Genomic DNA, 27,779 nt, shown 5'->3' on the forward strand with positions numbered 1-27,779 from the left:
GGATTGGGGGCAGGAGGAGAAGGGGACAACAGAGGATGAGATGGCTGGATGGCATCACTGACTCGATGGACATTAGTTTGGGTGAACTCCGGGAGTTGGTGATGGACAGAGAGACCTCACGTGCTGCGATTCATGGGGTTGCAAAGAGTCGGACACGACTGAGCGACTGAACTGAACTGAGGACATTCAGAGCAGTAATGCAAAACAAGGAAGCCACCAGTGTAAACAGAAAAAGAAAAACCTTCAGTTGCTTTGATAAATGCTTACCATCATACTAGACTGAAAAATGAGTGTTAGTCTCTCAGTCATGTTTGAGTCTTTGGGACCCCGTGACGGTGGCCCACCAGGCTCCTCCGTCCATGGGATTCTCCAGGTAAGAATACTAAAGTGGGTTGCCGTTCCCTTCTGCAGGGAACCTTCCTGATCGTGACACTGGGTCTCCTGCACTGCAGGCAGATTCTCTACCGTCTGAGCCACTAGCGCAGCCCGGTAAGACTAGGTTAATCACTAATAATTATTCATTATCTAAGCAAGGTCCACAGAAACACGTCAGGTGCTTGTTAAAATCTTGCTGATCTCTAAGTCCAGCCCAAACTTACTGGAGATGGAGCTTTCTCAGACAGCCCAAGAATCTGCATTTTGATTAGATCTCTGGGCTATCTTCTGAGAACCACTTCTGCGAGAAACCTAGCATGAACAATGCATGATTCATTCTCCAGGCAAATGATCTGAACATCCTCCAACCCCCGTTTATAACCCTGGTAAAGCCGGAGCCCTCCCTGAAAGTCAGTGTCACTGAAGCTTAATGAGAAGTTGCCAGTGTGGAGGAGAGCACGCCATTAAGCCCCCCAGCATTTCCCCTGAGCACAGCGCCCACCAAGAGATGGAGCTCAGCCCCAAGGAGGAGCAGGAAGTCAGTAGCAAGAGACAAAGTCAGCCCTGCTCCAGCGCACTTCACCCAGAATACGTTCAGGTAAGACTTAGGATGTTAAAGCCTCTACAGTTTTGCCGTATCGAATATCTTGGTATTTTTAAACAGTGTTACCTTCTGGTTACACAAATCATCTCCATTCATTGTGGGAATATTCAAAGATTTGCTTTTCTGTGTTTCATTAAGTGCCACCGTCCCAGAGAAAGATGAAAGCGCACAAAAATGAACTTGCAGCCATAAACAGCCAGAGTAGCCAGGTTTGTCAAGGGATGTGCTAAATAACCCCACTGGCATGTGATCAAAGCTCATTTACTGAGGAAAACACAGGCAGCCTGTCAAAGGCTTGCATCATCTTCCCAGGACACAGATTCAGGGAGGAAAGCTCTGGGCCTCTGTTGAGCATGTCATCGAACAGATAACCAGTCCACCCTCCTGGGAAGCAAAGTCACTCTGAATTAGATTTGCAAAGAAGTGCAAAAGGCTCACAGTTCAGGGGGTCCTCCATGGGTCAGGTAAGAGCTGGGTAGGGTGCTCCCACCTGGGAGCCCTTGTCTCTTCTCCAGGGTGACGGGACAAGTCACAGAAGGCATCCAGTCGCTAACGCAGATGCAGACTGGGGCACTTTCTGCATCTGCTTCGTGTTACTTTAAAAGCATCCTGCTCATCGGCTGGGTTCTCAGGCCTTCCAGTGACCTTGTGCTTAATGCTGGCTACTTCTTAAATCTCTTTCAGATCCTTCCTTCTATGAAATGCAAACAGGGTTTAAGTTTAGCATCTTTTATGGTCAGAAATATTTAGCATTGCTTCCAGAGAGGCAGCCATGGAGTCATCTGGGAAAGAAGGCAGTCCAGCAGTGGACTTCCTGGCAACTACTGACCCTGTTATCTTTACAGCTATTTCCAGAATATTCCCTCTTTTTCATTCTCCCCTCCTACTATCACTCTGTAAGTATATGCTAATATATTTATAATATTATATATTAATAATATAATAATATACAACTGCTTTAGTTTTTAATAATAATATACTGTTATATTATTGGTGAAAGTTAATATATTAATGTATAACACATTAATAACATATTAATAATATATGTGTGTGCTCAGTCGCTCAATTATGTCCAACTCTTTCCAACCCCATGGACTGTAGCCCACCAGATTCCTCTGTCCACAGGATTTCCCAGGCAAGAATATTGGAGTGGGTTGCCATTTCCTTCTCCAGGGGATCTTCCCAACCCAGAGATCAAACCCGTGTCTTTTGTATCTTCTGCATTACAGGCAGATTCTTTATCACTGTGCCACCTGGGTAATAAAGTGTTAATAATATATTATCAAACTTATCAGTAATAGATATAAACAATATAAAAATATATAAAACTCAACAATATATAATATACTGCATCACATATTAATAATATATAATTAAGGGTATTAATGATATTATATATATTTTTTTTTAATTTAATTTTATTTTTAAACTTTACATAACTGTATTAGATTTGCCAAATATCAAAATGAATCCGCCACAGGTTTACATGTGTTCCCCATCCTGAACCCTCCTCCCTCCTCCCTCCCCATTCCATCCCTCTGGGTCGTCCCAGTGCACCAGCCCCAAGCATCCAGTATCATGCATCGAACCTGGACTGGCAACTCATTTCATACATGATATTTTACATGTTTCAATGCCATTCTCCCAAATCTTCCCACCCTCTCCCTCTCCCACAGAGTCCATAAGACTGTTCTATACATCAGTGTCTCTTTTGCTGTCTCGTACACAGGGTTATTGTTACCATCTTTCTAAATTCCATATATATGCGTTAGTATACTGCATTGGTGTTTTTCTTTCTGGCTTACTTCACTCTGTATAATAGGCTCCAGTTTCATCCACCTCATTAGAACTGATTCAAATGTATTCTTTTTAATGGCTGAATAATACTCCATTGTGTATATGTACCACAGCTTTCTTATCCATTCATCTGCTGATGGACATCTAGGTTGCTTCCATGTCCTGGCTATTATAAACAGTGCTGCTCTTGAGATTTGTTTGGCTCCAAAAAAAAAGTGCGTCTATTAAATGTATCAAGAAAAACCTTTTTTCGGTGGGGGGGGGGGCAGTGGTTAAGCTAAGACTTCCCTTGCAAAAAGAAATTTGGGGGTTGAAATACTTTCAGGCAGCTGAGCTTGGCATTTCTAAGGATATTAATGATATTATATTGATAATAATGTGTGATGTTATAAAAGTGAAAGTTGATCAGTCGTGTCTGACTCTTTGCCACCCCATGGACTATACAGTCCTTGGAATTCTCCAGGCCAGAATACTGGAGTGGGTAGCCTTTCCCTTCTCCAGGGGAATCTTCCCAACCCAGGGATTGAACCCAGGTCTCCTGCATTGCAGGCAGATTCTTTACCAGCTGAGCTACAAGGAAAGCCCATGTGATGTTATAAGAAGTGTTTAATGGGAGCCAAGCACTGTTCTGAGTGCTTGAAAAGCATTAACATTAACTAATTTAATCCTCATGATCCTATGAGGTAGGTACACTATCTATCCCCAAGTTACAACTGTAGCAACTTGTAAGAAGTGGTTGTCTGTTGTTCAGTCGCTAAGTTGTGTCTGACTCTTTGCAGCCCCATTTGCTGTAGCACGCCAGGCTTCCCTGTCCTTTATCATCTCCTGGAGTTTGCTCAAACTCACATCCATTAAGTCGGTGATGCCATCCAACCATCTCACCCTCTGTCGTCCCCTTCTCCTCTCGTCTTCAGTCTTTCCCTGCATCAGGGTCTTTTCAAATGAGTCAGCTCTTCCCATCAGGTGGCCAAAATATTGGAGCTTCAGCCTCAGCATCAGTCCTTCCAATGAACATTCAGGACTGATTTCCTTTAGGATAGACTGGTTGGATCTCCTTTCTGTCCAAGGGACTCTCAAGAGTCTTCTCCAACACCACAATTCGAAAGCATCCATTCTTCAGCATGCAGCCTTCTTTAGGGTAAGTAATAGTGCCAGGCTTCAAACCTAGACCATCTGGCCCCAACCCACTTCTAAAAAATGGGCCAAAAAATATATAAACATTAAAGGGGAAAGGAACAGGAAGGGGAAAAAATGCTAATTAGAAACAAATCCTGAGAAAGTCGATTTTTCAATCCTCTCCACATGTGGAAGCAACTAGAAAGAAGAACAGAGAAACTGTCTACCCTGTGGTCAACTGTCTGCGACTGATCCTCACACAAAACCCTAGGAGTAGGAGCTGGAGGTTCGCTGGCCGTGGACCCCAGGCCTGAGCCCGGCATGCTCCTCTGGACCGCAGAGCAGCAACAGGCTCTAGGCATTTCTAGATGAGGCAGCTCGTGGGCCCAACCTGGGAGCCATCAAGTGGGGCACAGTCTGAAGCCCCCGACGTTCCACCTGGACCAGCACGGTGGGACACCCAGGAAGCCCACCAGGCTGTCTGTCCCCAGGTAGAAGCCACTCTTGCCCAGCACAGGGCTTGTCTCAGGACCAGCTGGGACGGGTGAGGTGTGGGGGAGAGGTCCAGCCTCTGCCCTGCGCTGTGTCCCAGAACATGTGTTTGGGGAACATGTATCCTCTGCCCCGTACTGCAGATGCTGTGTCTTTATGGTCTCTTATTCCCACATCCAGGCTTCCCTGGTGGCTCAGATGGTAAAGAATCCGCCTGCCATGCAGAAGACCCGGGTGCAACCCCTGGGTCGGGAAGATCCCCTGGAGAAGGACATGGCAACCCACTCCAGTACCCTTGTCTGGAGAATCCCATGGGCAGAGGAGCCTGGTGGGCTACAGTCATGGGGTCACAAAGAGTCAGACATGACTGAGCCACCAATACCTAACACCCCCAACCCATTTCAAGTACATGGAAGGCTTTGATAAAAAGTGTTTGAATGAATGAACAAGTGAATCAGAGAGAGATTCCTTGTTGCAAAATGATGCAATGAAGTCACTCAAAGAGCTAAAGGCGGGTGGACTCACTCAACTTGGAAATGACCAAGGGACTGAACAGACATGTAGCTGCTGGGGGCGGGGGGGGGGCGGGGAGTGGCTGAAGGAGGGGTGCATTGGTAGTCTGGGGTTAGCAGATGCAAACTGTTATACAGAGAATGGGTAAACTAAGAAGTCCTACTGTGTAGCACAGGGAACTCTATTCAAGGACCAGTGATATACAATACTGGAAAAGAAGCGAGAAAAGAATGTGTGTGTATGTGTATAACTGAATCACGGTGCCATATAGCAGACATTAACATACCCTGCAAATCAACTATTGTCTAATTTAAAAACAAAAGAGCAGAGCAAAGAGCCTGGAGAGCCCCGCGCTCAGGTTTGGGGCTGGCACAGCCCGTCACCACGGTCCCCTGCCCAGACGCCACGTAACCAGAGCTGGCTCCTGCCCTCCTCAGCAGCCAGACCAGCGATGGACCAAGTGGTCTCTCTCTGCTACGGTGAGCATCAAGGGTTTACAATTAGAAAGTGTTTTCCCAAACGAGATGCCGTCCTGAGCCGCCCACCTCCATCTTCCCGTCCTCCTCTTTCAGCATCTTACCTTCTTTACTGTAAATATCACTCTTACACAAACAGGATATGTGACACTGTGCAAGTTAAAGAATGCGGAGCAAACATTCTCACCTGAACTCAGCCGACACAGGCAACGCCACGACCTCAGAACTGCCCCCGACCCGAGTCCCTCCCCCAAGCCTTGCCCTCCCTGACAAGGCATGTTTTTCTGTCCTGAATTATTATATGCATGTTGCACCTCTGTTCTTCTTTTTGCCACATATGTGTGTGTCTCTGAACAACATATGTTTTGTAGTTTCTCCTCTTTTTGATCTTTATATGCGGAATCATACTCTATTTATTCTGCTGTGACTTTTTTTTCACCCAACCTTGAGAATCACACACATGGATACACAGACACAGATAAATGCTTGTAGTTTATTCTTCACCACTGTGTAGTATTCCATGGGGGGGCAGACTATAATTCATTTATCCTTTCTTCTGGTGGGCATTTGGGTGGTTCTAGTTGTTTGCTTATGCATGTTTCCTGGCACCCGTGTGCAATAGGGCATATACTAGGGCAGACCTGCTGGAGCATGATTAGCTTACATAGGCAATGCCAAACTAGTAACAAAGTACAGTTGGTATTATACCAGCTTGGCACCAGTGTGGAGGGAAGGACTTTCCGTACCACTTCCAAACCTCTATGCCAGTAATTGACAATTATATGTAATATAATTGACATTATATCTATCCCTTATCCCTCAACCACCCCTCAGAGTAACTAGCCAACTAGTCATTAGCCAACTAGCCAACATGTCCCATACATGCACTCATTCCCTTGGATGTGGTCACGATATGTTTCAGGTCCACACGTATCCATGAAAAGTACATGATGTTGTTTGGGAAATGCGTGTGCTTCCCTCTACGTAAATAGTACTGTGCCACTGAGCTCATCCTGTTTTAGATTTTTTTTTCACTCAGTATTTTCTAAGAGGTATCCACATGGCTCTTTGTAAATCAGACATGATGACACTGTGAATTCTTCAACAGGGATATGGTACCCTCATTTTACCAACCACAGGAGCTCCTGGCGGGGTCTAGGTGCATTACTTGTAATAACAGATCACTAAATCCTCACACTAATCCCCAAAGTAGGTGCTTCCGCTTCAGAAAAGAGGAAACCAAGCAGAGAGATTAAAGAAGTCGTTCAACATCACCGAGCTCACAATGATAGAGAGGGAATTGAATCAGGTCCTAGGAGGCCAGGACCCACGTCATGAACTTTGCCAAAAACACACGGCTTAGGGAGTTTCAGGAACCAGCATCGCGAGGTCACACACCCTGTGATCCACAGGGTAGAACTAAAATTCAGACCCTTTCCCTCTCAGTCCCATCCTCCTTTGGCGGGTTCAAAAATGTATAGTATTCCAAGTGGGTAGCTGGTGAATGGCAAAGGAAATGATAACAAAAGGTACCAATCAGACCTCTCTTTAAAGTCATAAACTTCACCACTCTGCCCACCCTCTTCATCAAATGTTAGTAAAAGGGAATATTAAAACAGAGCTCTTATGAGGAAATGCAACAATATAAATGGGGAACTCCTTTATCAGGATGAGAATCCATCACCGAAATCTTCACCAAATCCTAATAAAATGGATTTTCTAGTCTTTTTTCCCTGCTCAGGATGTAACAGGAAATAGGAAACAACTCCATATTGGACTTTGTGGCCTGTGCTTAGTCATGTTGGCCCAGCACCTTTGTAAAAATGTTGCCTATAGCCTGAAATATACAGAAAAGCCCATTGTCAAGCCTCTAACCTTTAAAGGTACAGCACTTTTCCATTCGCAGAGATAAAAAGTTCCAGAGCAGAAAGCAACAATTGTCTCATTGGAAGTTTATAGGAACATTGTTACAAGACCTGCACAGGCAGCTGCAAGAACAAAGGATTCCTGCACCAAGAACTTTACAACAATGAGCCTCACCCCCTTCACCCCCCTTTTTTTTAGAAAAAAAGAGGCCCGAGTTCTTTAGGACACTACTCCATCTTCTCCATCTGCTGGCTTTCTGAATTAAAGCACTATTAATTGCTCCAACAACTCACAACTTATCTCTGAATTTATTAGCCTGTCATGCAGCAAGCAGTATGAGTTTGGCTGGGGTAACAGGGAAAAGAGTCTGGATCCGTCTTTGGTGGTAAAAGGTGCTACCCGTTAGCAGAGCAACAGAATGGCCACATGACCTAACCAGCTAAGTGCATACTGTTGTGAGACCATAATTTTTATCACAAGAACGTGCTTGAGCCTTCCCTGGTGGTCCAGTGGTTAAGAATCGCCCTGCCAATGCAGGGGACTCAGGCTCCATCCCTGGTCTGCAAAGATCCCACATGCTGAAGGACAATTAAGCCCAAGCCCATGTGTCACAACTACTGAGTCAGGTCTAGAGCCTGTGCTCTGCAACAACAACAAAAAAAACCACAGCAAGGAGAGGCCCCCGTTCTGCGGTGAAGACTGTGCGACTAGAGAAAGCGTGCTCGCAGCAACGAAGACCCAGCGCAGACTTAAATAAATAAATAAAAAGTGCTTGGCTGCTGCTGCTAACTCGCTTCAGTCGTGTCCGACTCTGTGCGACCCCATAGACGGCAGCCCACCAGGCTCCGCCGTCCCTGGGATTCTCCAGGCAAGAACACTGGAGCGGGTTGCCATTTCCTTCTCCAATGCATGCATCTGTGTTCAGTCTCTTCAGTTGCGTCTGACTCTGTGCGACCCCATAGACGGCAGCCCACTAGGCTCCTCTGTCCACGGCATCCTCTAGGCAAGAATACTGGAGTGGCTTGCCATTTCCTTCTCCAAAAATGTGCTTGGAAGGGCCAGAAAAGAAAGACAAATAAAATGTGCGTAATAACTTACTATTCTCATCAATGAAGAATAGGCTAAAAATACATTTAAAGTTCGGTTCACTTTCCTTGTAAACCAACTGCCACAACCGTCCCATTATGTAAGTCAAGACTAATGTTTCATAATTATTTACCATCCCTCCTTTGTAAAATCATTTCCAGCTCTTTCAATATAGAAAGGATAAGAGTAATTTGCTCTGGTGGGAAAGAACTATAGGAAGCTATGTGGGATACATTTCCTAAATACAAAAGGATCATTTCTCTCCTCCAGATCAGCCTATGCAGGGGTACGAAGGACGCATAAAGTCTTTATGGCTGTCTCCCAGCACAACTGCCATGTGCAGTCAATTCTGTGGAGAATTCAAGTACTTTTCAGATGAGAAAAACATTTCTGGAGCAGTGAGCCAAAAACAAACTCTTCCACTCTCTGCATTAACATATCAAGTGAACCTTGTCATGTGTCATTTATAAGAACTTCCTCTCCGAGAAATAAGAGCTGTGTCCCTTAGTCCAGAAGCAGAAACATCTCAGCACAGAAAATTTTACTGAGTAAACTCCCCAAACTGGGTATTTTAAGGAAACAGTAGAAAGCAGTCTTATTTTCCTGACTGTTGTCAAGGACACCAATTCCATATACGGAAAAAAAAGGAAGTCCAGGAATAATTATTAAAATTTCAGTAGGTGGAATCTGATAGATTTACAAGAGAAGCAAATGGCTTTAATAGAATTCTATCTCAGAGCCAACATCGGCTATTACTATCTGCCGCTCTAAATTGCCAGTTCATCTTCAAAGACACAGAAGCAATTTGAGTTGAAATTTGTTTCTAAGAAACTTTCAAGGTTACCATTTCTCAAAATTATCCTTCACTTACATTTACATTAAGCAATATGAAGATAATAAGATAAATCAAAGCTGAAAACATAGCTTACTTCTGAGATCAAATACAGAATGTTTCTCCTGAACACATTTACAGGGATCGTGTTTCTCAGAGTTGTCTGTTTGGACTGGATAAATTAACTTTAAAAATCTGCAATAATTTCTTGCTGACCTCATCTTTTCCTGCTGGTTGGTTACGAATAAAATGCCAGTCAAAATGAATTTCAGTTGTTGCTGCTCATACTCTGAGCTTTAGAAGATATTTCTTGTATCACCTTCCTTCTCCGAGAGCTTCTCTTTGCAACCTGTGGCTTCGTGATTAACAAGAGACTAAAAAGAAAAAAGGTCCCCTCCTCCATCTGGGTGTAGCACAAACACACTCACCAAACACGTTCCAGATATTTCTGAAGAAACCTTATCACCGCCACAAGAGTTTTCCCACTTGTGTTTCTGTAGACATAGCAGCCATACCCCAATAAACCATCACACAGAAATCAGATGATAGTGTCTGCCAGAAGGTCCTCTCCTCTCAGTCCCTGGAAGAAATCTAGCATCCTCCACACCCTTCAGACTCCCTGTATTTCTCACACTTGCAAGAACACCCACAAAGCTATAAAAAAAAACACACTTAAAACTCATTACTTCTAATTCCATTCTCAAAGAAATCAAATGTGTGTGAACGTGAGTTGCACATGGTACACAACACTTTTCCAAATATACTTTTAAAATGCACACGTGTATGTAAATGCGTGTGTGTACAGGTCACTTCGGAGGGTGTTTTATGTTTTAGTAACCCCCCCAAATGGTAAAATCGTTCAATACCATAAACTTTCTCCTTTATAAGCCATTTTCAATTTTCAATAAATGTTTCAGGTAAAGAGTAAAAATTAGAAAAAAAAAAAAAAAAAAAAACGACCAGGCCACTTGGGGAAATGAATTTATATGGGGAAAGTCAGGAACTGGCAAGGCAGTGAGCGAGTTGGGCCAACGCAGACAGCTGAACCAACCAGCGCAGGTGCAGACAGCCTATCTGGCTGATGTAGCCCAAGCCCCAACGTTTTCTGTAACTTTTATTTGGGTCAAGTATATGAAAATCATCACTTCATTTCCTCCTGGTGGCTGCAACCACGTGGACGCAGAGCCCTAAAAAGAACGGGCCGGTTTCCTTGCAGGGACTTGCCTTGGCTCGAGTCTCAGCCCCCCAGTTCTCTCACCTCCAGATCGCGCAGAAGAGCTGTCAGTGGGCAGAGGAGGGGGGCAGGTGTGGGTGACAAGCTGCTGAAGTGTCGGGGCGCCCCGATAACACGGCAGCTGAGCGCTGGAAACCCGGGCCCCCGCCCCTCCCGTCTCTCCCTAGGTAACCTCGGGAAGCGTCAAAGAGATGGAATTAGAACAGAAGTCAGAGAATTTGGATGTGGTTTTCGATGTTAACTCAGGGGTCAGCTCTCCTTCCCTGCAAAGAACCGGATAGTAAATACTGTCAGCTTTGCAGCCCATATGGTCTCCCAAGTTGGAAGGGCTCAACTCTGCCATGACAGCGTGGAAGCAGCCCCCGACGGCATGGAAATGAGCGTGGCTAGAGCCCAGGAGAACACTCCTTCTGCACAATGAAATCTAAATTTCCTGTCATTTACATGCACTGCGAAATATTCTTTTGATTTTTTTTCAACCATTTAAAAATGTGAAAGGCGTTTTCTTAGCTCCTGAGATGTGGAAAAACAGACAGTGGACTGGGTTTGGCTCACAGCTGTAGATGACTGACCCTGGTACTCACTGAGAGGTGGGCAGAGGTCTGTGAAAATCCAGTCAAGGAGGAAGTCAGGGCAGTTTCGTGGCCATGATGGAACCTACCTTGATATAAGCTGCTGGGTCTGGGACAGTCTGAATCATGACCTTCAGGAGGCGAGCACGGCTACCATTCACTCAGCATCCCAGGCAGCTAGGAGACACAAAGGGGTGTCACAAACAGCTGTAAGCAGCCACGAATCTGTGTTCTGTGTTCCATCAGGACTGAACACAGCACACACACACAACAGTAAAGAAATCCTAGCCCTGCATTAAACGTTTGCCTTCATTTAAAAAAAAAAAAATTATTTTGCATTGGAGTATAGCCGATGAGGAAGGACAGGGAAACCTCGTGTGCTGCAGTCCACAGGGTTGCAAAGAGTCCGACACGACTGAGCCACTGAAGAACAAACAGCAATAGCCAATTAATGGGGCTTCCCAGCTGGTAAAGAATCTGGAGATGCAGGAGGCATGAGTTCGATCCCTGGGTCGGAAAGGTCCCCTGAAGGAGGAAATGGCTTCCCACTCCAGTATTCTTGCCGGAATATTCCCATAGAGGAGCCTGGCGGCCTACAGTCCACGGGGTCGCAGAGAGTCGGACACGACTGAGCACATACAATGATTAACAACGTTGTGACAGTTTTAGGTGAACAGTGAAGGTCTCCTCAGATGTTCGCCTTAGATACGGACAGTGAATGAAGTGACTAGAAACCTGACTGCTCTTATGTCGGGAATAACATTTAGTTTTAATCCCTAAAACCGTAAGATGTCAAGCTCCCCAAAACCCAAGTCAAATTCAGTTGATACACATCATTTTACATGAGTAGCATCTATAAGCAATCATTCAAAGGAAGAAATGAGACCCCCAAAATGATATTTACTATTATATTGATAGAATTGGACTCTGATATTTCTACCCAAACTAATATCATCTATATATCTGTACTTTGGCCACCTTATGCAAAGAGTCAGCTCACTGGAAAAGACCCTGATGTTGGGAAAGATTGAAGACAGGAGAAGAAGGGGGTGACAGAGGATGAGATGATTGGATGGCATCATTGACTCAAAGACAGGAGTTTAAGCAAGCTCCGGAAGATGGTGAAGGACAAGGAAGCCTGGTGTGCTGCAGTCCATGGGGTCACAAACAGTCAGATGTGAATGAGCAACTGAACAGCAACACACATCTGTAAGCTTCACAACTGCTCAAGTGCTCAGTCATGTCTGACTCTTCGAAACTCTATGGACAGACTGTAGCCCACCAGGCTCCTCTGTCCATGGGATTCTCCAGGCAAGAATACCAGAGTAGGTTTTCATGCTCTCCTCCAGGGGATCTTCCCAACCCAGGGATCGAACCCCTTGTCTCTTGCATCTCCTGCATTGGCAGGCAGATTCTTTACCACTGTGCCACCGGGGAAGCCTGTGGACACCCAGGGAAGTCACTAACTTCTCCAAGATCACATGCTTAATAAGAAACAGTGCCGGGATTCAGGTCAGACTGGCCTGACACCAAGACCCAAAAGGATCTTCGGTTTCACATAATTAACAGGTTTCACCCTGTACTGTGAAGATAATTTAATGTACTGACAATTTAAACCCACATGAATTAAATGTTAAGATACCAATATTCTAGGGATAAAGACTTCACCCAGGATACTCCTTTCTTCAGGTTACAAACCAGCGTGCTGCAGTTCTTTTCTGTCTTCCCGCCCCAGAACCAGTCTCCACTTCCCACCCCCCACAGCCTGCCAGTGCCCCCCAGGGTTGACCCCTACAGATGACCTCAGCTGAGCGCCCTTGCCTTCTGGGCCCAATCAAGTCCGACCAATGGGACACCATCTGCTGCTCAGGGGGCGGGAGGAGAGAAGGGCAGTGGTACTTCTTCCCCGCAGCTACCCACCACCCACTGGAGGCCCCCTCCATTCCTGGCCATAGTCCAGCCAAAGCTGATCCCAAAGGGAACCTCTCCCATCCTCAGGACCCTTCCTCAGGGCTCCAGGCACCGTTTCCCCAATCAGCCCTGGGCTTCTGTAGGTCTTAGCCATCGGTTGCTTTCTGGCACTGAAAACAACTTTTTCTAATTTATGTTCTTAGGTGGGATCACTTTTTGTTTAACAGTTACTGTTGAGTGTTTTCTCTTTTTTGTAAATCAGGCCTCTGACTCTGAGCAGTAGTAAACTTCAGAATGAAAACAAGCAATTTGATGACAGGAAGACAGACACAGACGCGGACTTCCAAGTTTGCTTGCAAACACATCACTCCGGGGGGTCTGCTGGGGCTCTCACGGGAGTACATCTGTAATCCAGGCTTTCTGACCCTCTCGAGGTACAAACATAGCCACTTTCGACACAGCTCGGCCTCTCATGGGATGCCTTCATCTTCAGGTCTGCATGCTTGGGGGTGCGTGCGTGTTCATCACTCAGTCCTGTCTAGCTCTCTGTGACCCCATGGACTGCAGCCTGCCAGGCTCTTCTGTCCATGGGATTTCCCAGGCAAGAATACTGGAATGGGCTGCCGTTTCCTTCTTCAGGGGATCTTCCAGACCCAGGGATTACACCCATGTCTCTGGGGTCTCAATGGATTGGTAGGTGGAGTCTTGACCTCTGAGCCACCGGGGAAGCCCTAATGCTTGGGGGAGCGGTGGGTGGGGTGGAGTCTATCCCCCAGGTGGCTGCAAGTCCCAAGAACAGGGGGAGCTTGGTTGTTCAGGAAGATGACAAACTTGGAACCTCAGACATTATTTTTTCCTAAAGCCAAATTTCTTGATCCCAGGAAATATGCAATTCCCCCTTCAAGTCAAAAGTAAGTCCTCTGGGGGATAATAGTTGCTAAATATGCTAAAGGAATGAAGCACGGTCTTGAACTTGACTTGGGGAACGGCTGAAGCTAACCCATGTTCTTGGCAAACTAGGGGCCTGGCCAGAGGTCTCTCGGAACTGGCTCCCTGGGGGTGGGGGGATTCCTTCGACTCCCACAGGACAGCCTCCTCAGGGCTTCCAGACAATAGGAAGCCCCCACCCACCCAACCACTGCAGAACCCCATGCTCAGGAACAAGGGCTCTTTCTGTAGGCTTCAGCATCCCCCCTAGGAAGCTCACCCCACACCACCCCTCCCCCCCTGCACACACACACCACAAGCCTGTCCCCTACCCTCAAAGCCCAGGAGACTTAGCAACCGCCTCTGGTCCTGAAACGCTGAATAAGGAGGCTCTGGGGGGCCCTGAGTGCAGTTCTCCCTTCCCGCCTGTGGGAACCCAGTCTCCATGCCCCAGGGCAGCACAGCAATGTGGCGGGGGCCTGAGGCGGGTACATGGCTGACACCCAGCCCACGTGCCAGGCCCACAGAGGAGCCACCCTGGACACTCCAGCATGATCATGTCTCAGATGACCACAGCCCCCAGCAACATCAGGAGAGGAGAACTGTCCAGCCTGGTACGGGATTATGGGAAACACCAAGTGGGCTGTTTGAGGCTGCTCAGCGTGGGACTGGCTCACAGCCCACATAGGAAACCAAAGTGCCCTGCGTGTGCTGGAGATGCACAGAGAAGGCGGGGACTAGCAGGCTCACACTCTCCCGTCGTGCTATGGTGGGTTAAAAGAGTGTCAGTTCTCCATGCCTCTCCGGGTCCATGCCTTCCGCCCATGACAGGGGCTCCTCTTGCTGAGTGGGGTCTGCTTCCCCAAGCCCAGTTCTTGGCCTGCCCCTGGGCCTTGCTTCATCCAACAGAACACAGGAGGAGAGCCCAGGTCTCAAGAGATACCAAGCGTCTCCACTTGAAACTCTCTAGCCCCATGGAAACCTGCCCAGGCTAGTGGTTTGCAGACGTGAGGCATGTGGAAAAAGCCCAGTCATCCAATCTCTCCAGCCAAGACCACTGATCATCCATCTGAGAGCCCATCAAACCCGGGGCACGTGAGGGAAACTACAAAACCAAAACTTCTCAGGAAGGTAACGTGAATGGCAGATCCACGGGCTCATGAGCAGAACAAATGCTCCTTGTTTTAAACCCCTGAGACTGGAAATACAGTGTTCCATGGCATTTTTGTGGCAATTAACAATATACACTATATGCTGTTAATAACCAGGTTACCTAGATGCCCCTCAAGACTTTCCCAACTAGAGAGATAAAAGGTGACTCCAATAGGAATTTCAAAAGAAACTGACTTCACCTCAACCTACAAATAAAGCATTTCCATTCATCTAAGAACGAAAGTGTTAAGTCACTCAGCCATGTCTGACTTTATGACCCCATGGACTGTAGCCTGCCAGGTTCTTCTATCCAGGGAATTCTCCAGGCAAGAATACTGGAGTGGGTTGCCATTCCCTTCTCCAGGGGATCTTCCCAACCCAGGGATCGAATCCAGGTCTCCTGCATCGTAGGCAGATTCTTTATAGTCTGAGCTACCAGACATGATCTCAAACCCTGACCCACCCTCAAAATGAGCTAGGAAACTGAAGAGGAACTGAGAAACTTCAACCAGAAGACTCGGGGATTCTCGGAGCCCTTCCCTCCGAGCTGAATCCTCAATCCCCATGATAGGACTCTGCCAGCCTGCTGGGGTTTCTAAGCACAGTGAAACAGGATCAACATTCTGGATATCCAAGACCACAGATGCATCACAGAAGTCACCAAGGCCATTTGATCTGTAACCCAGTAAGACATAAACTTAATAGCGACTGTTTACGTCTCATGTCTTTTATAAGGAAGTCTGGGGTACTTTCAAGGCATAAGGATGAAGCTGTGGGGAAGGGGATATATAGATTCCAGATGCAATACAGCCACGCCCTTCAAGGGATGGAGAAGGGGAAACAATTGATACAGATACTCAGAGTTCAGTCATGACAGCAGGCAGCCAGGGACACTGCCTGGTGAGGGACATGGAGAGTACCCAGAGGAGGGAGAGGGCCACAGAGGTGCCACCACAAAGCCTTGAAGAGCAAGAGGCACGCGGACTGGCAGGAAGGCAGGGAAACGGGGAACCAGTGCTCCTCCCATCCCCCCACCCTAGGGAGCCAGGGTATATGATACTAACCACCTCCACCACCACCAGGATCACCATCAACTCAAGGAACTTATGAACCAGTCAATGTCAATGAGCGCCAAACAACTGATGCTTTTGAACTGTGGTGCTGGAGAAGACCCTTGAGAGCCCCTTGGACTGCAAGGAGATCCAATCAGCCCATCCTAAAGGAATAGTCATTGGAAGGACTGATGGAGCTGAAGCTCCAATATTTTGGCCACCTGATCTGAAGAGCTGACTCGCTGGAATTTTGCTGGCAAAGATGGGGGGCAGGAGGAGAAGTGGGCAGCAGAGGATAAGATGGTTGGATAACATCACCAACTCAACGGACATAAATTTGAGTGAACTCAGGGAGACAGTGGAAGCAGAGAAGCCTGGCGTGCTGAAGTCCACGGGGTCACAGAGTCAGACACAACTTAGCAACTAAGCAACAATAATGTGAATGGTTCTGTCATCCTTCAGATCAGATCAGCTAAGCAGTGGCAGCCCCAAAGCCCAGGAGGTGACGGCCCTGGCACCTTCCCCACTGTCTCTCCCCTTCACAAACACCCTCAACTGTCTTTGCAGTCCTTTGGTGTCTGTTCTTCCTCTTTTTTAAAAGCTCTTCTAATTCACTTTTGTGTTTCCAGTGAGCATTTCTCAAATATTTAGTCATTGTTGAATGACCTGATGCATTGATATTCCTGTAGAGCCTTTTATTTTCTCCTTTACTTGCCCTTGAACCCTTGTAAAACTTGGATCTGTGTTGTCTAAAAAAACTTTCTCAACTACATACTTCTTGCAATAAATTCCTTGGGTAATGTATATGTTTATGACTTTGGATTTCACAACCCAGTGTTCTTTTATTATTGGGTATCTTGAAAGCTGAAACGATCCCTTCTTCATCCCTGTTTTGAAAACGCCAAAGCTTACTACACAGAAACAAATATTTGATTTGGGTTGCTTTAGATAAAACTGCATTAAGTGTGGACTGGCACACAGGGCCAAAAGGAAAATAAGCGCTGTGTAATTAGGTAGGCAATGCGGTCAAATGGTTAAGAGAAGGCCTGGATATCTGCGGGGCTGGGGCCAGAATAGAAAAAGGACACTCCCTCCCTGCTTCTCTTCCCAACCCGGTTCTGGCCCCCGACACAATCATGGGGACATTTCAGTCTACACGGCCCTGATGGCCATCTGTCAGGTCTAGAAAGGCACACACAGGACCTGCCAAGAGGATGGATTTCAAGGAAGGAGCCTGCGTCGGCCCCAAAGATGCTCGGGACAGTTTGGGCAGGAGCTCTGGGCTCCCAGGCACTTCAGGTGCTCTGCAGATTGGGGGATGGGCAAGAGAAGGCCGAGAAGGCCTGGGGGCAGGGCTCCCTCAAATGGTAGTGCATCTGAGCAGAGGTGCCGAGTCAGATGCAGGATGGAAGCCAGATCCGGCTTTCCACCTCAGTTCAGTTCGGTTGCTCAGTCATGTCCGACTCTCTGCAACCCCATGAACCACAGCACGCCAGGCCTCCCTGTCCATCATCAACTCCCGGAATTTACTCAAACTCATGTCCATCAAGTTGCTGATGCCAACCAACCATCTCATCCTTTGTCGTCCCCTTCTCCTCCTGGCTTCAGTCTTTCCCAGCATCAGGGTCTTCTTCAGTGAATCAGGTTTCCCCACCAGGGAACCCCAGCCTTCCATATTGGGAGCAGGGAGCCCCATCCACTGAACCACCAGGAGTCCCAGGACCATGTTTTGTTCTAATGAAGTGACTTGTGATGGAGCCATTGATGGATTCAGGCTAGTCTCAGAAGCTCAGAGCCGTGATGGGAGACCTGGAACATTCAGCCCCACCCCTTCCCTCTGGGGAGAGAGGAAGAGCTGGAGACTGAATCTGTAACCAGTCTTGCCTACATGATGAAATGTTCATAAAACCCCTAAACGACAGAATTCAGAGAGTTTCCTAGTTGGTGAGAAATCCCCACGTCCCCCGCTCCTTGGAGATGAGGTCCCTATGCTCGGGACCCTTCTGGACCTCCATCCTACAAACTCCCATCCATCTGTTCATTTGTGCCCTTTGTAAAAAACTTGTCATAGGAAGTACAGCACTGTCCTGACTTCTGCGACTCCTTCTCTCGAATCACTAAATCCTGCGTCATAAAGCAAACTCCCCTGGCTATCGATTTTACATATGTAATGTATATGTTTCAAGGCTCTTCTCTCAAATCATCCCACCCTCTTCTGCCCCCACTGTGTCCATAAGTCTGTTCTCTAGATCTGTGTCTCCTTTGAAAGTGAAACTGTTCGTCACTCGGTCGTGTCTGACTCTTTGTGACCCCAGGGACTGTAGCCTGCCGGGCTCCTCTGTCCACGGAGTCCTCCAGGCAAGAATACTGGAGTGGGCTGCCATTTCCTTCTCCAGCGGATATTCCCAACCCAGGGAATGAACCTGGGTCTCCCACACTGCAGGCAGACTCTTTACCATCTGAGCCACCAGCGAAGCCACCTATGTCTCCTTTGTTGCCCTGCAAATAGGTTCATCAATGCCATTTTTCTAGATTCCATATATATGCGTTAATTACATTTGTCATTCTCTTTCTGACTTACTTCACTCTGTATAATAGGCTCTAGGTTCACCCACCTCGTTAGAAATGAGTTAAATGTGCTCCTTTTGTGGCTGAGTAATATTCCACTGTGTATATGTACCACACTTTCCTTGTCCATTCATCTGTTGATGGACTTCTAGGTTGCTTCCATGTCCCAGTGACTGTAAATAGTGCTGCAGTGAACTTTGGGGTACATGTGTCTTTTTCAGTTCTGGTTTCCTCAGGGTATATGCCCAGTAGTGGGATTGCTGGGTTGTACTCTATGACAACCCAGAGGGGTGGGATGGGGTGGGCAGTGGGAGGGGGGTTCAAGAGGGAGGGGACATATGTATACCTGTGGCTGATTCATGTTGGTGTGTGGCAAAAACCATCACAATATTGTTAAGTAATTATCCTCTAATTTTAAAAACATTACTGAATCCTGGAGAGAGGTTGTGGGAACCCCTAACTGTAGCCCAGCTGGACAGAAGGATGGGTAACCTGGGGACCTGATGCTCTCCACTGGTCTCTGCAGTGGGGAACAGTCTTGTGAGACTGAGCCTTTAGCCTGTGGTGTCTGGTACTAACTCTGGGAGGTCTCAGAATTAAATCAAATTGTAGGATGTTCAGTTGGTATTAGAGAGCTGGAGAGCTGGAGAACTGGCTGATGGAGTTGGAAAAGACAACATCTATTTGATGTCAGGAGAAGGCAATGGCACCCCACTCCAGTACACTTGCCTGGAAAATCCCATGGATGGAGGAGCCTGGTGGGCTGCAGTCCATGGGGTTGCTAGGAGTCGGACACGACTGAGCGACTTCACTTTCTCTTTTCACTTTCATGCATTGAAGAAGGAAATGGCAACCCACTCCAGTGTTCTTGCCTGGAGAATCCCAGGGACAGGGGAGCCTGGTGGGCTACCGTCTATGGGGTCACACAGAGTCGGACACGACTGAAGTGACTTAGCATAGCATAGCATAGCATTTGATGTCAGGAGGAAAAAAGACGCTCAATTACCACCTCCAAATTGATGCTCTGCCATTCACTCATGAAAGTAAAAGACACCTGCACCTTGGAAGAAAAGCTATGACCAACCTGGACAACATATTAAAAAGCAGAGACATTACTTTGCCAACAAAGGTCCATCTAGTCAAAGCTATGGTTTTTCCAGTGGTCATGTATGGATGTGAGAGTTGGACTGTAAAGAAAGCTGAGCACCGAAGAATTGATGCTTTTGAATTGCGGTGTTGGAGAAGACTCTTGAGAGTCCCTTGGACTGCCGAGAGATCAAACCAGTCCATCCTAAAGGAAATCAGTCCTGAATATTCATTGGAAGGACTGATGCTAAAGCTGAAACTCCAACACTTTGGCCACCTGATGGGAAGAACCAACTCATTGGAAAACACCCTGATGCTGGGAAACATGAAGGCAGGGGGAGAAGGGGATGACAGGATGAGATGGTTGGATGGCATCACCAACTCAATGGACATGAGTTTGAGTAAGCTCCGGGAGTTGGTGATGGACAGGGAAGCCTGGCGTGCTGCAGTCCATGGGATCACAAAGAGTCAGACATGACTGAGAGACTGAACTGAACTGAATTCACACAGGTGTGACACAAAATTTGGCTGGTGTCTATTCTAACTGGTTAGTTCCCCAGTAGAAGCACTGTTTGGTGAATCTCCTCTGCCTGCAACCGAAGGCCTTTGGGAGTCTTAGATTGAATCATGCTCCTGAAACCCCTCACAGGGCTAGGCACAGAGGGACCACTTCATAGGGCTTCCCTGGCGGCTCAGACAGTAAAGAATCTACCCGCAATTTGGGAGACTCAGGTTCGACCCCTGGGTCAGGAAGATCCCCTGGAGAAGGGAAAGGCAACCCACACCAGTCTTCTTGCCCGGAGAGTTCCATGGACAGAGGAGCCTGGCAGGCTTTGTGGCGTCACAAAGAGTCAGACTACTCACTGAGTGACTAACACTTTCATTTTTCCCTCAAGCACTTGATAAGTGGCCATCAATACTGGAAATACATGGGGTCACAAAGAGTCGGACACGATTGAGAGACTGAACTGACCTGAACTGAATACTGGAAAGAAAGCAAGCAGGCCAATACTGTGTAAAATCCTGCAACTTTGTGAAAAAATAATTTCCAAAAAATAAGCTGCTGGCTTTTCATAAAGGCCCTTTGTCCTTAATTTTAAAACGGAATTTTAAATTTTAGGCTAACTAGTCATTAAGTGCAGACCCGTTAGGTAAAAGGTCTCTGAGCAAACTCATCATAACAGATCCATTCACTGCAAGAACCGGTCAGCAGATTCACTGATTCCGGATGAGTGGACATTAGGTACATCAGTTTCTTACTATTAACAGCAAAACGTACCCTAAGAACTGCACAGGTCTGACCCTCCCCCAGGCAGTGGTCTCCTAAATGGAGTGGGAGGTCAGCGAGACGTCCACCTGAGGCCCACAATTTCAGGAGGCACCCCCTCTCAGCTCCGGCAGGAACAGAATCAGCACTCGAGAGGGAGCATCTCCTTGAAACTGGTGCCTCCCTCGGCTCAACCTGGCCCCAGCTCGGGCGCCTGCTCTCCCTAAAGTAAGCAAAGATCAGTGGGAGGTGGAAATATGAGAAACCAAATGTACCTCTACGTTCGTCTAAAAATAAGAAACTGAACTCCTTCAGTACAATAAGGCTTTATCGTTCCAACAGATATAAATAAGTACTGCAATAGGTTGAACTGTTTGTCTCACACACCCCGTTATGGTAATGTTGCTCAGTTGCTCGGTCATGTCTGACTCTTTGTGACCCCATGGACCGCAGCATACCAGGCCTCCCTGTCCATCATCAACTCCCGGAGTTTACTCAGACTCATGTGCAAGGAGTCAGTGATGCCATCTAACCATCTCAACCTCTATCGTCCCCTTCTCCTCCCGCCTTCAACCTTTCCCAACATCAGGGTCTTTTCCAGTGAGTCCGCTCTTTGCATCAGGTGGCCAAAGAACTGGAACATCAGCTTTAGCATCTGTCCTTCCAATGAATATTCAGGGTTGATTTCCTTTAAGATGGACAGGTTTGATCTCCTTGCTGTCCAAGGGACTCTCAAGAGTCTTCTCCAGCATCTTCTCCAGCACCACAGTTCAAAAGCATCAATTCTTCAGCTCCCAAACCCCCAGCATCTGAGAATGTGACCTTATTAGGAGACAGAGTCTTTCTGCAGGTAATGAAGCTAAAGTGGGGTCATTAGGGTAGGCCCTAACTCAATATGACTGGTGTCCTTAGTTAAAAAAAGGGGGGGAAATTTCAAAACAAGTTTGCATAAGCAGAAGACAGAGGAAGAATATGACCATCTATAAGCCACAGAGATGGACAGACAGGAGGAACCAGCCCTGTCCTCACCCTGAACTCCAGAGCTGGGAGAGAACAAACTTCCGCTGTCTAAGCCCCCCCAAGTCTGTGGTACTTTGTCCCAGCATCCCTGCAAATGGACACATCTTTATTTTCCATCTTTTAACTGATGAAGAGGACAGGCCCTGATGGGGGTGTGGCCTCAGGAACCACGTCCAATGTAACTGCAGTTTCTTACTGGACACAAACTCTGCTCCAAGCCCGTCCTGGGCACCATGCACTGTTGAACCATCTACTCATCACATCACCAGAGGACAGACTCTTAAGTTTGAGGCATAAGTCAGTGTTACACCAGCCCCACCGTAATCTCTTTGACCTCTGGAATGCTTTTTTTTGAGAAAAGCCTGACAGTCCTGAAGAAACAAGGGGCGTGTTTTGTAGATAAATTGCTGAAATTCTCCAAGTTTATTTTATTTTTTTTTTGCATAGCTAATGAAGGCAAAGACTCAATCCCTGTGTGGACCTCTCAAAATGAGGTTGCAATTGAATTCAGGTAAAATAACCACTAACCAAACCCAGTAATAGGACAGAAAAATATAGCTATCATAAAAGCACATTCAAGAAGGCATCATACTGATTTGCATCCCTTCAGTAACAGATACAGTGTTTTATTACTTAGTTTCTGTTCTTACCACAATTCTTCAAAAGCATTGCTTCCTATAATTTTATACTATATAATACCATCCATTAAAATAGTACATAAGGATCTTGGAAATATATTCAATATTAAAACTATCTACTGAATAAAATAGTGCAGTAGAATACATGTTCATAATACATTCTTCTAGAACTGCAACGGGCTTCTCAGGTGGCGCAGTGGTAAAGAATCCGCCTGCCAATGTAGGAGATAGAAGAGACGCGGGTTCAGTCCCTGGGTCGGGAAGATGCCCTGGAGGAGGAAATGGCAACCCACTCCAGTATTCTTGCCTGGAGAATCCCATGGACAGAGGAGCCTGGTGGGCTACAGTCCATGAAGTTGCAAAGAGTCAGGTACAACTTAGCGAGTAAAAAACAACAGAGTTGCAATATCACTTTATTGGGAAATTTTTCTACTTTTTTTTTTTATCCCACTCCTTTAAAAATAGATTTCTCGAATCAATACTGCAATTATCCTTTAATTAAAAATAAATAAAAAATAGATTTCTCATTTTTGCTTATTACACTGATGCCACTGGAAACTCAGAAACACAAAGTCTCCTAGGTATATGGATGGATAATCCTAAAATAAAGTTTTACATAATTATTCAGAAAATAGGAACTGAGCAGAGAATCACATAAATTATCTAAATTATCAGCCCAAGACAGAACCCTTCTACCTCCTCGTTCAGCCTAAGAATTGCTGCTTATTTTCACCTTGTACTTTGCCATGAAGGGATCCTCGTGAACCAACAATTTCCATGTCAACAAATAGCTTGAATTGAGATGGCAAGCGGAAAAAAAAAAAAAAAAAAAAAGGACGGCTCTGTAGACATTGTTCTTGGCTTTGTCTCTTCTGGATGGAGCAGGAGAAAGTGGAAGGCGGTGGAGAAAGGAGGAGTTGTGATGAATACAGAACTTACCAAGTGGTGATTTTAAAAACCCCACAGTGTTGAAGGCAGGAACAGACGGAGTATACTGGGTCAAGGGCATTTTGTGTGTTGGGGGGAGAATCTAGGGAACCAGCCTAGGCTCCTCGAAGTACATTAAAGGATCCCAGGAAAGGTCTTTGGAGGTTTGGGTCCCACAAATACCAAATACTGAAGATACAAAATCTTTACATTCACATTTTTCTAAAAACTTTTGAAAGGCAGGACTTTTCTGGGGCCTTTTGTTTTACCTTGAATCGCCCTTGGCTCCCCCATCCTTTTTCTCCGTAAGTCATTTGTCTTGCTTTTGGTCAACACGGCTTCTTCTTGGATCTTCAAAGATCTTGGAACAACCTGAAAGAGAATTTCAATATAGTAAACTTTGGGTTTTTTCCCAAATGTTAAAACCAAGGATCAACTGTACATTTAGTGACAAACCCACTGCTAAAATATTATTTTAAAGTATCTTAAAAGAGGGATGAACTTAAAATTCTTCCTTCTAAAAAAAAGTAAGGGGCCAGAGTTGCAGCAACACTTCTTCAAATAAAAGTTCAGCATAAAGCAAAAATTAGGAACAAGATAAAGGCCGAGCTGTAACGGACGTACTGAGGTCCACGTATACTTTTGCAAAGAAAATATTTTTAAAATCTCGTCCTTTCCTCCCAGCTCCCAGTTTTATTAATAATGGTTTCCCCAGATCAGTACTTCAGCACTGCTCTCTGCTCCAAAGAGTGATGGGATTAATTCAACATCCTGAGAACCGTAATTAGACAACTTTTTCAGTCACATGAAAGAAACAGTCTTTATAATGTGTAGATGCCACAAGGATCCATATTTTTTGCAAGCGTAGAGCACTATTAAAAAACTTTTAAGATGAGAGCAATACTAAAAAAAAAGTCTTTCTTAGAATATGCCTGTCAGAGCGGCTCTAAAATCCATTCTCTTATTTTTTGGAGATACAGGAATTTCTGTGCTTCTGCAACTTTCCAAGTCAAATAACCAATCCCAAAATATTTAATACAGGATCCTCATAACATGACGAATTGCAAATGACAGCTTTTTCAGTTGAAAATATTTTCAAATTAGAAAATGCCTTAAGTAGTGCATCAAAATCAATATTTGCAATGGGCGATATTATTTATAGATGGTTTCACAGGCCAGCCAAGCCTCCCACTCCACCCCAGAGGCCCCCCACCAGCTCCACCTGGAGGCTTGGGCCTGTGCATTGAGACACTGAATGCAAATGACCCAACTGGTGGGGCAAAGGGCTTGGTAGGACATGGAAAATCCAAATTCTTAGGGGAAAATTGGGGAAATTATGATACAAAACCATATGTATAGTCTGATTCCAATATTATATTAGTGTTGGAGAAGACTCTTGAGAGTCCCTTAGACTGCAAGGAGATCCAACCAATCCATCCTAAAGGAGATCAGTTCTGAATATTCATTGGAAGGACTGATTGTACACTTTTGTGCCCAAACCTCTTCTCTGCCAAAAGAAACACTTGATTTCTGATGGAATATTGGTGGGCTCGATTTAAAGACAAGCGCAAAGGCCAGAGACGATTCTATTAAATATGTGCAATGCGTATTTTTCAATTAGCATGATAATGTTGTTAAAATCTCATCTACCCAGAGGGCACTTTATCTGACAAGGTAAATTACCCATAAGCCAGCTGAGGGGCCTCAAAGGATCCAAAGAGATGTCACGAAGTCTGGGGAGAGAGAAGCTTTGCCAGAGAAAGGCACGCTACCAGCCGCGTGAGGTTAACAGCCGGCCCAATCAAAGCAGAAACGTCAGACAATTATGCAAACCAGACTCAAGAACTCAAAAAACATAGCCATTTGAGAACTTTGCTATGAGAGCAAGCTGCTCAAGCCAGCTGAATAGAGCCCCTGGTCCCAAGTGGCAGGAACCCCGGTACCTCCCAGATGGGGTGAGCCCAGCGTTCTGCACAGTGACAGGTAGAGGAACACACGTGATCATCGTCAGTGGAAAATTCTCCTCGGAAATGGTCAAAGCCAGACACGGTTGAGCATCTCAAGGGCAGAGTTTAATTTGCAAAGCAGCCATGGCATACAGAGAGACCTGGACTTGGAGCCAGGTTGGTACTGACCATCAGCAGCCAGGAGACTGCCCAACTGCAATGGACAGTTGTTTGTGGCTGTTCCATGCAGACAGACACAAGCGTCTCGTGTTCAGAGAACTGCAACCTTCTCGTTCCCCAAACACGCTGGTCCAGAGATCGCCTCCTACACAGAGATTTTCCTGGCCACCTGTGTCAGCAACAGTGAATGCATCATAAGCTTAACCTCTGGGAAGATGGACAACCAGCTATCCCAGAGAGTTGCCTTCTTGCCAAAAAAACCCTGGACCTTGACTGAACAACAGCCATCATTGGTGAAAAGGCGCCATGCCTGCCAGCAACACCAGGGACAGTGACACTGTCACAGAGGACCCCATTCATCCGATTACAGCCCCGCCCCCATAGGTGGGGTTCCCAGGTGGCTCAGAAGGGAAAGAATCTGCCTGCAATGCGGGAGACCCGGGTTGAATCCCTAGGTCGGGGAGATCCCCTGGAGAAGGGAATGGCAACCCACTCCAGTCTTCTTGCCTGGAGAATCCCATGGATAGGAGAGCCTGGTGGGCTACAGTCCATGTGTTGCAAAGAGTTGGACACGACTGAGTGACTAACACTTTCACTTTCCACGTAAATGGCAAAAGCAGCAGACACAATGGCGCCTGCTTCTCCTAAGAGCGGAAAACCAATGCCACTTGGGTGTGTAGCCCAACCCCCAAAACACCCTGGGAAGGGCTGACCCTGCCTCAGCTTCAGGGGCAACTCCTATCACTGGGCACCTATTCCTCTTGCCACTGGTTGACTTAAAAGGGAGCATGTGATATCATTTTAGTCAATTCAACCCCGGGGGAAGTGACAGGAAGACTTCTGGAGAAAGTCTCCTGGCCAGCAAAGAAAGGTCATCTGCTACTGTCCTGTCTGTATGACCCTTGAGCCATCTCAGGACCATGAGAGGAGGGGGCCTGAGGATAAAACCATGCACTCTGGGAAAAGGCGAAGGCAAACCTCGGGATTCTGCTCAGGATGCAGAAAACAGGATTAGTCAGTCCTGAAGGCAGAAAGCATTGGTGCCTTGTGTCTATGTTAAAATGTCTCTGCTAGGAATACAGCAGGGTCTGTGTTCAGAAGAACCACCTTCCTCTCTTTGATTATCTGTATGCAACTCAAACAGACATGCTGAATACTCTTTTCCATTCTGATTTTTAAACACAATCATCTGCTGCAGAATTGCTGCTACTGCAAAGTCACTTCAGTCGTGTCCAACTCTGTGCGACCCCATAGACAGCTGCCCACCAGGCTCCCCCGTCCCTGGGATTCTCCAGGCAAGAACACTGGAGTGGGTTGCCATTTCCTTCTCCAATGCATGGAAGTGAAAAGTGAAAGTGAAGTTGCTCAGTCGTGTCCAACTTTTTGTGACCCCATAGACCAGCCCACCAGGCTCCTCTGCCCATGGGATTTTCCGGGCAAGAGTACTAGAGTGGGGTGCCATTGCCTTCTCCTGCGGAATTAGTCCAGCCCATAATTCTCCCTGAGTACAATGTTATATCTCAGACTTGAGAAACAACTGTTATCAAGATAAGTCATCCATCTCAGCCTACGTATGTATTGAGTGTCCAGGTACTGGAGGTGACACAGAACAGTGCCCTCATTAAACAAAGGGTTTGATGAGGGGATTATGCTTCTAGTTAAATGACTGATTTGGAGGCAGAATGTGATCAGGTCATGAAAGAAAGACAGAAGGGGCAGCAATTCCACCTAGCATCATGGAGTGGCAATGCCTCTTCAAAGGGGTGATATATCATGGGCACCTGGTACTGCATAGGCAGAATGGAAAGGAAAGTACGCAAGAGGAGACAGAAAGTACAGCAGAGGAGCAAGGTAGAGGACCCAGATGAGCAAAAGCATGAGCGTGAAAGGGAGGCACACGGGAGAGGCTCTCTGGCTACGAGAACAGTTCAGGGATATTGAGTGACTTACCCCTATAATTAAGAAATCACATTGGTGTATGTCTCTTTCCATGATCTAAGGTCAATCTGCCCTTCAAATCCATCCATTCATTCAAGTATTCCTCCATCCATCCACCCACCACACATTATGCATCTTCCATGCATCCACTTATCAACAGGCACTAAGTCAGTTTCCTCCCAGTTCAATCACTGAACTGAGCCC

At 46.4% G+C, this 27,779-nt stretch overlaps 1 protein-coding gene across 4 annotated transcripts in view; it reads right to left on the reverse strand.

Annotated features, from left to right (window-relative positions):
• Window positions 1-27,779, reverse strand: part of ERG (ETS transcription factor ERG) — a 323,164-nt gene that overhangs the window by 221,814 nt on the left and 73,571 nt on the right. For all 4 annotated transcript variants that reach the window (XM_044948472.2, XM_025293998.3, XM_025293990.3 and 1 more), the window contains exons 2-3: window positions 23,781-23,883; window positions 11,053-11,140 (exon numbers count right to left, since the gene is read on the reverse strand). In XM_044948472.2, coding sequence (XP_044804407.1) covers window positions 11,053-11,091 — 39 coding nt within the window. In that variant the 5' untranslated portion in view covers window positions 11,092-11,140; window positions 23,781-23,883. The remainder of the gene's footprint in view (window positions 1-11,052; window positions 11,141-23,780; window positions 23,884-27,779) is intronic.

This window comes from Bubalus bubalis, chromosome 1, assembly GCF_019923935.1.
Source record: "Bubalus bubalis isolate 160015118507 breed Murrah chromosome 1, NDDB_SH_1, whole genome shotgun sequence".
In the NCBI taxonomy this organism is placed as follows: Eukaryota; Metazoa; Chordata; class Mammalia; order Artiodactyla; family Bovidae; genus Bubalus; species Bubalus bubalis.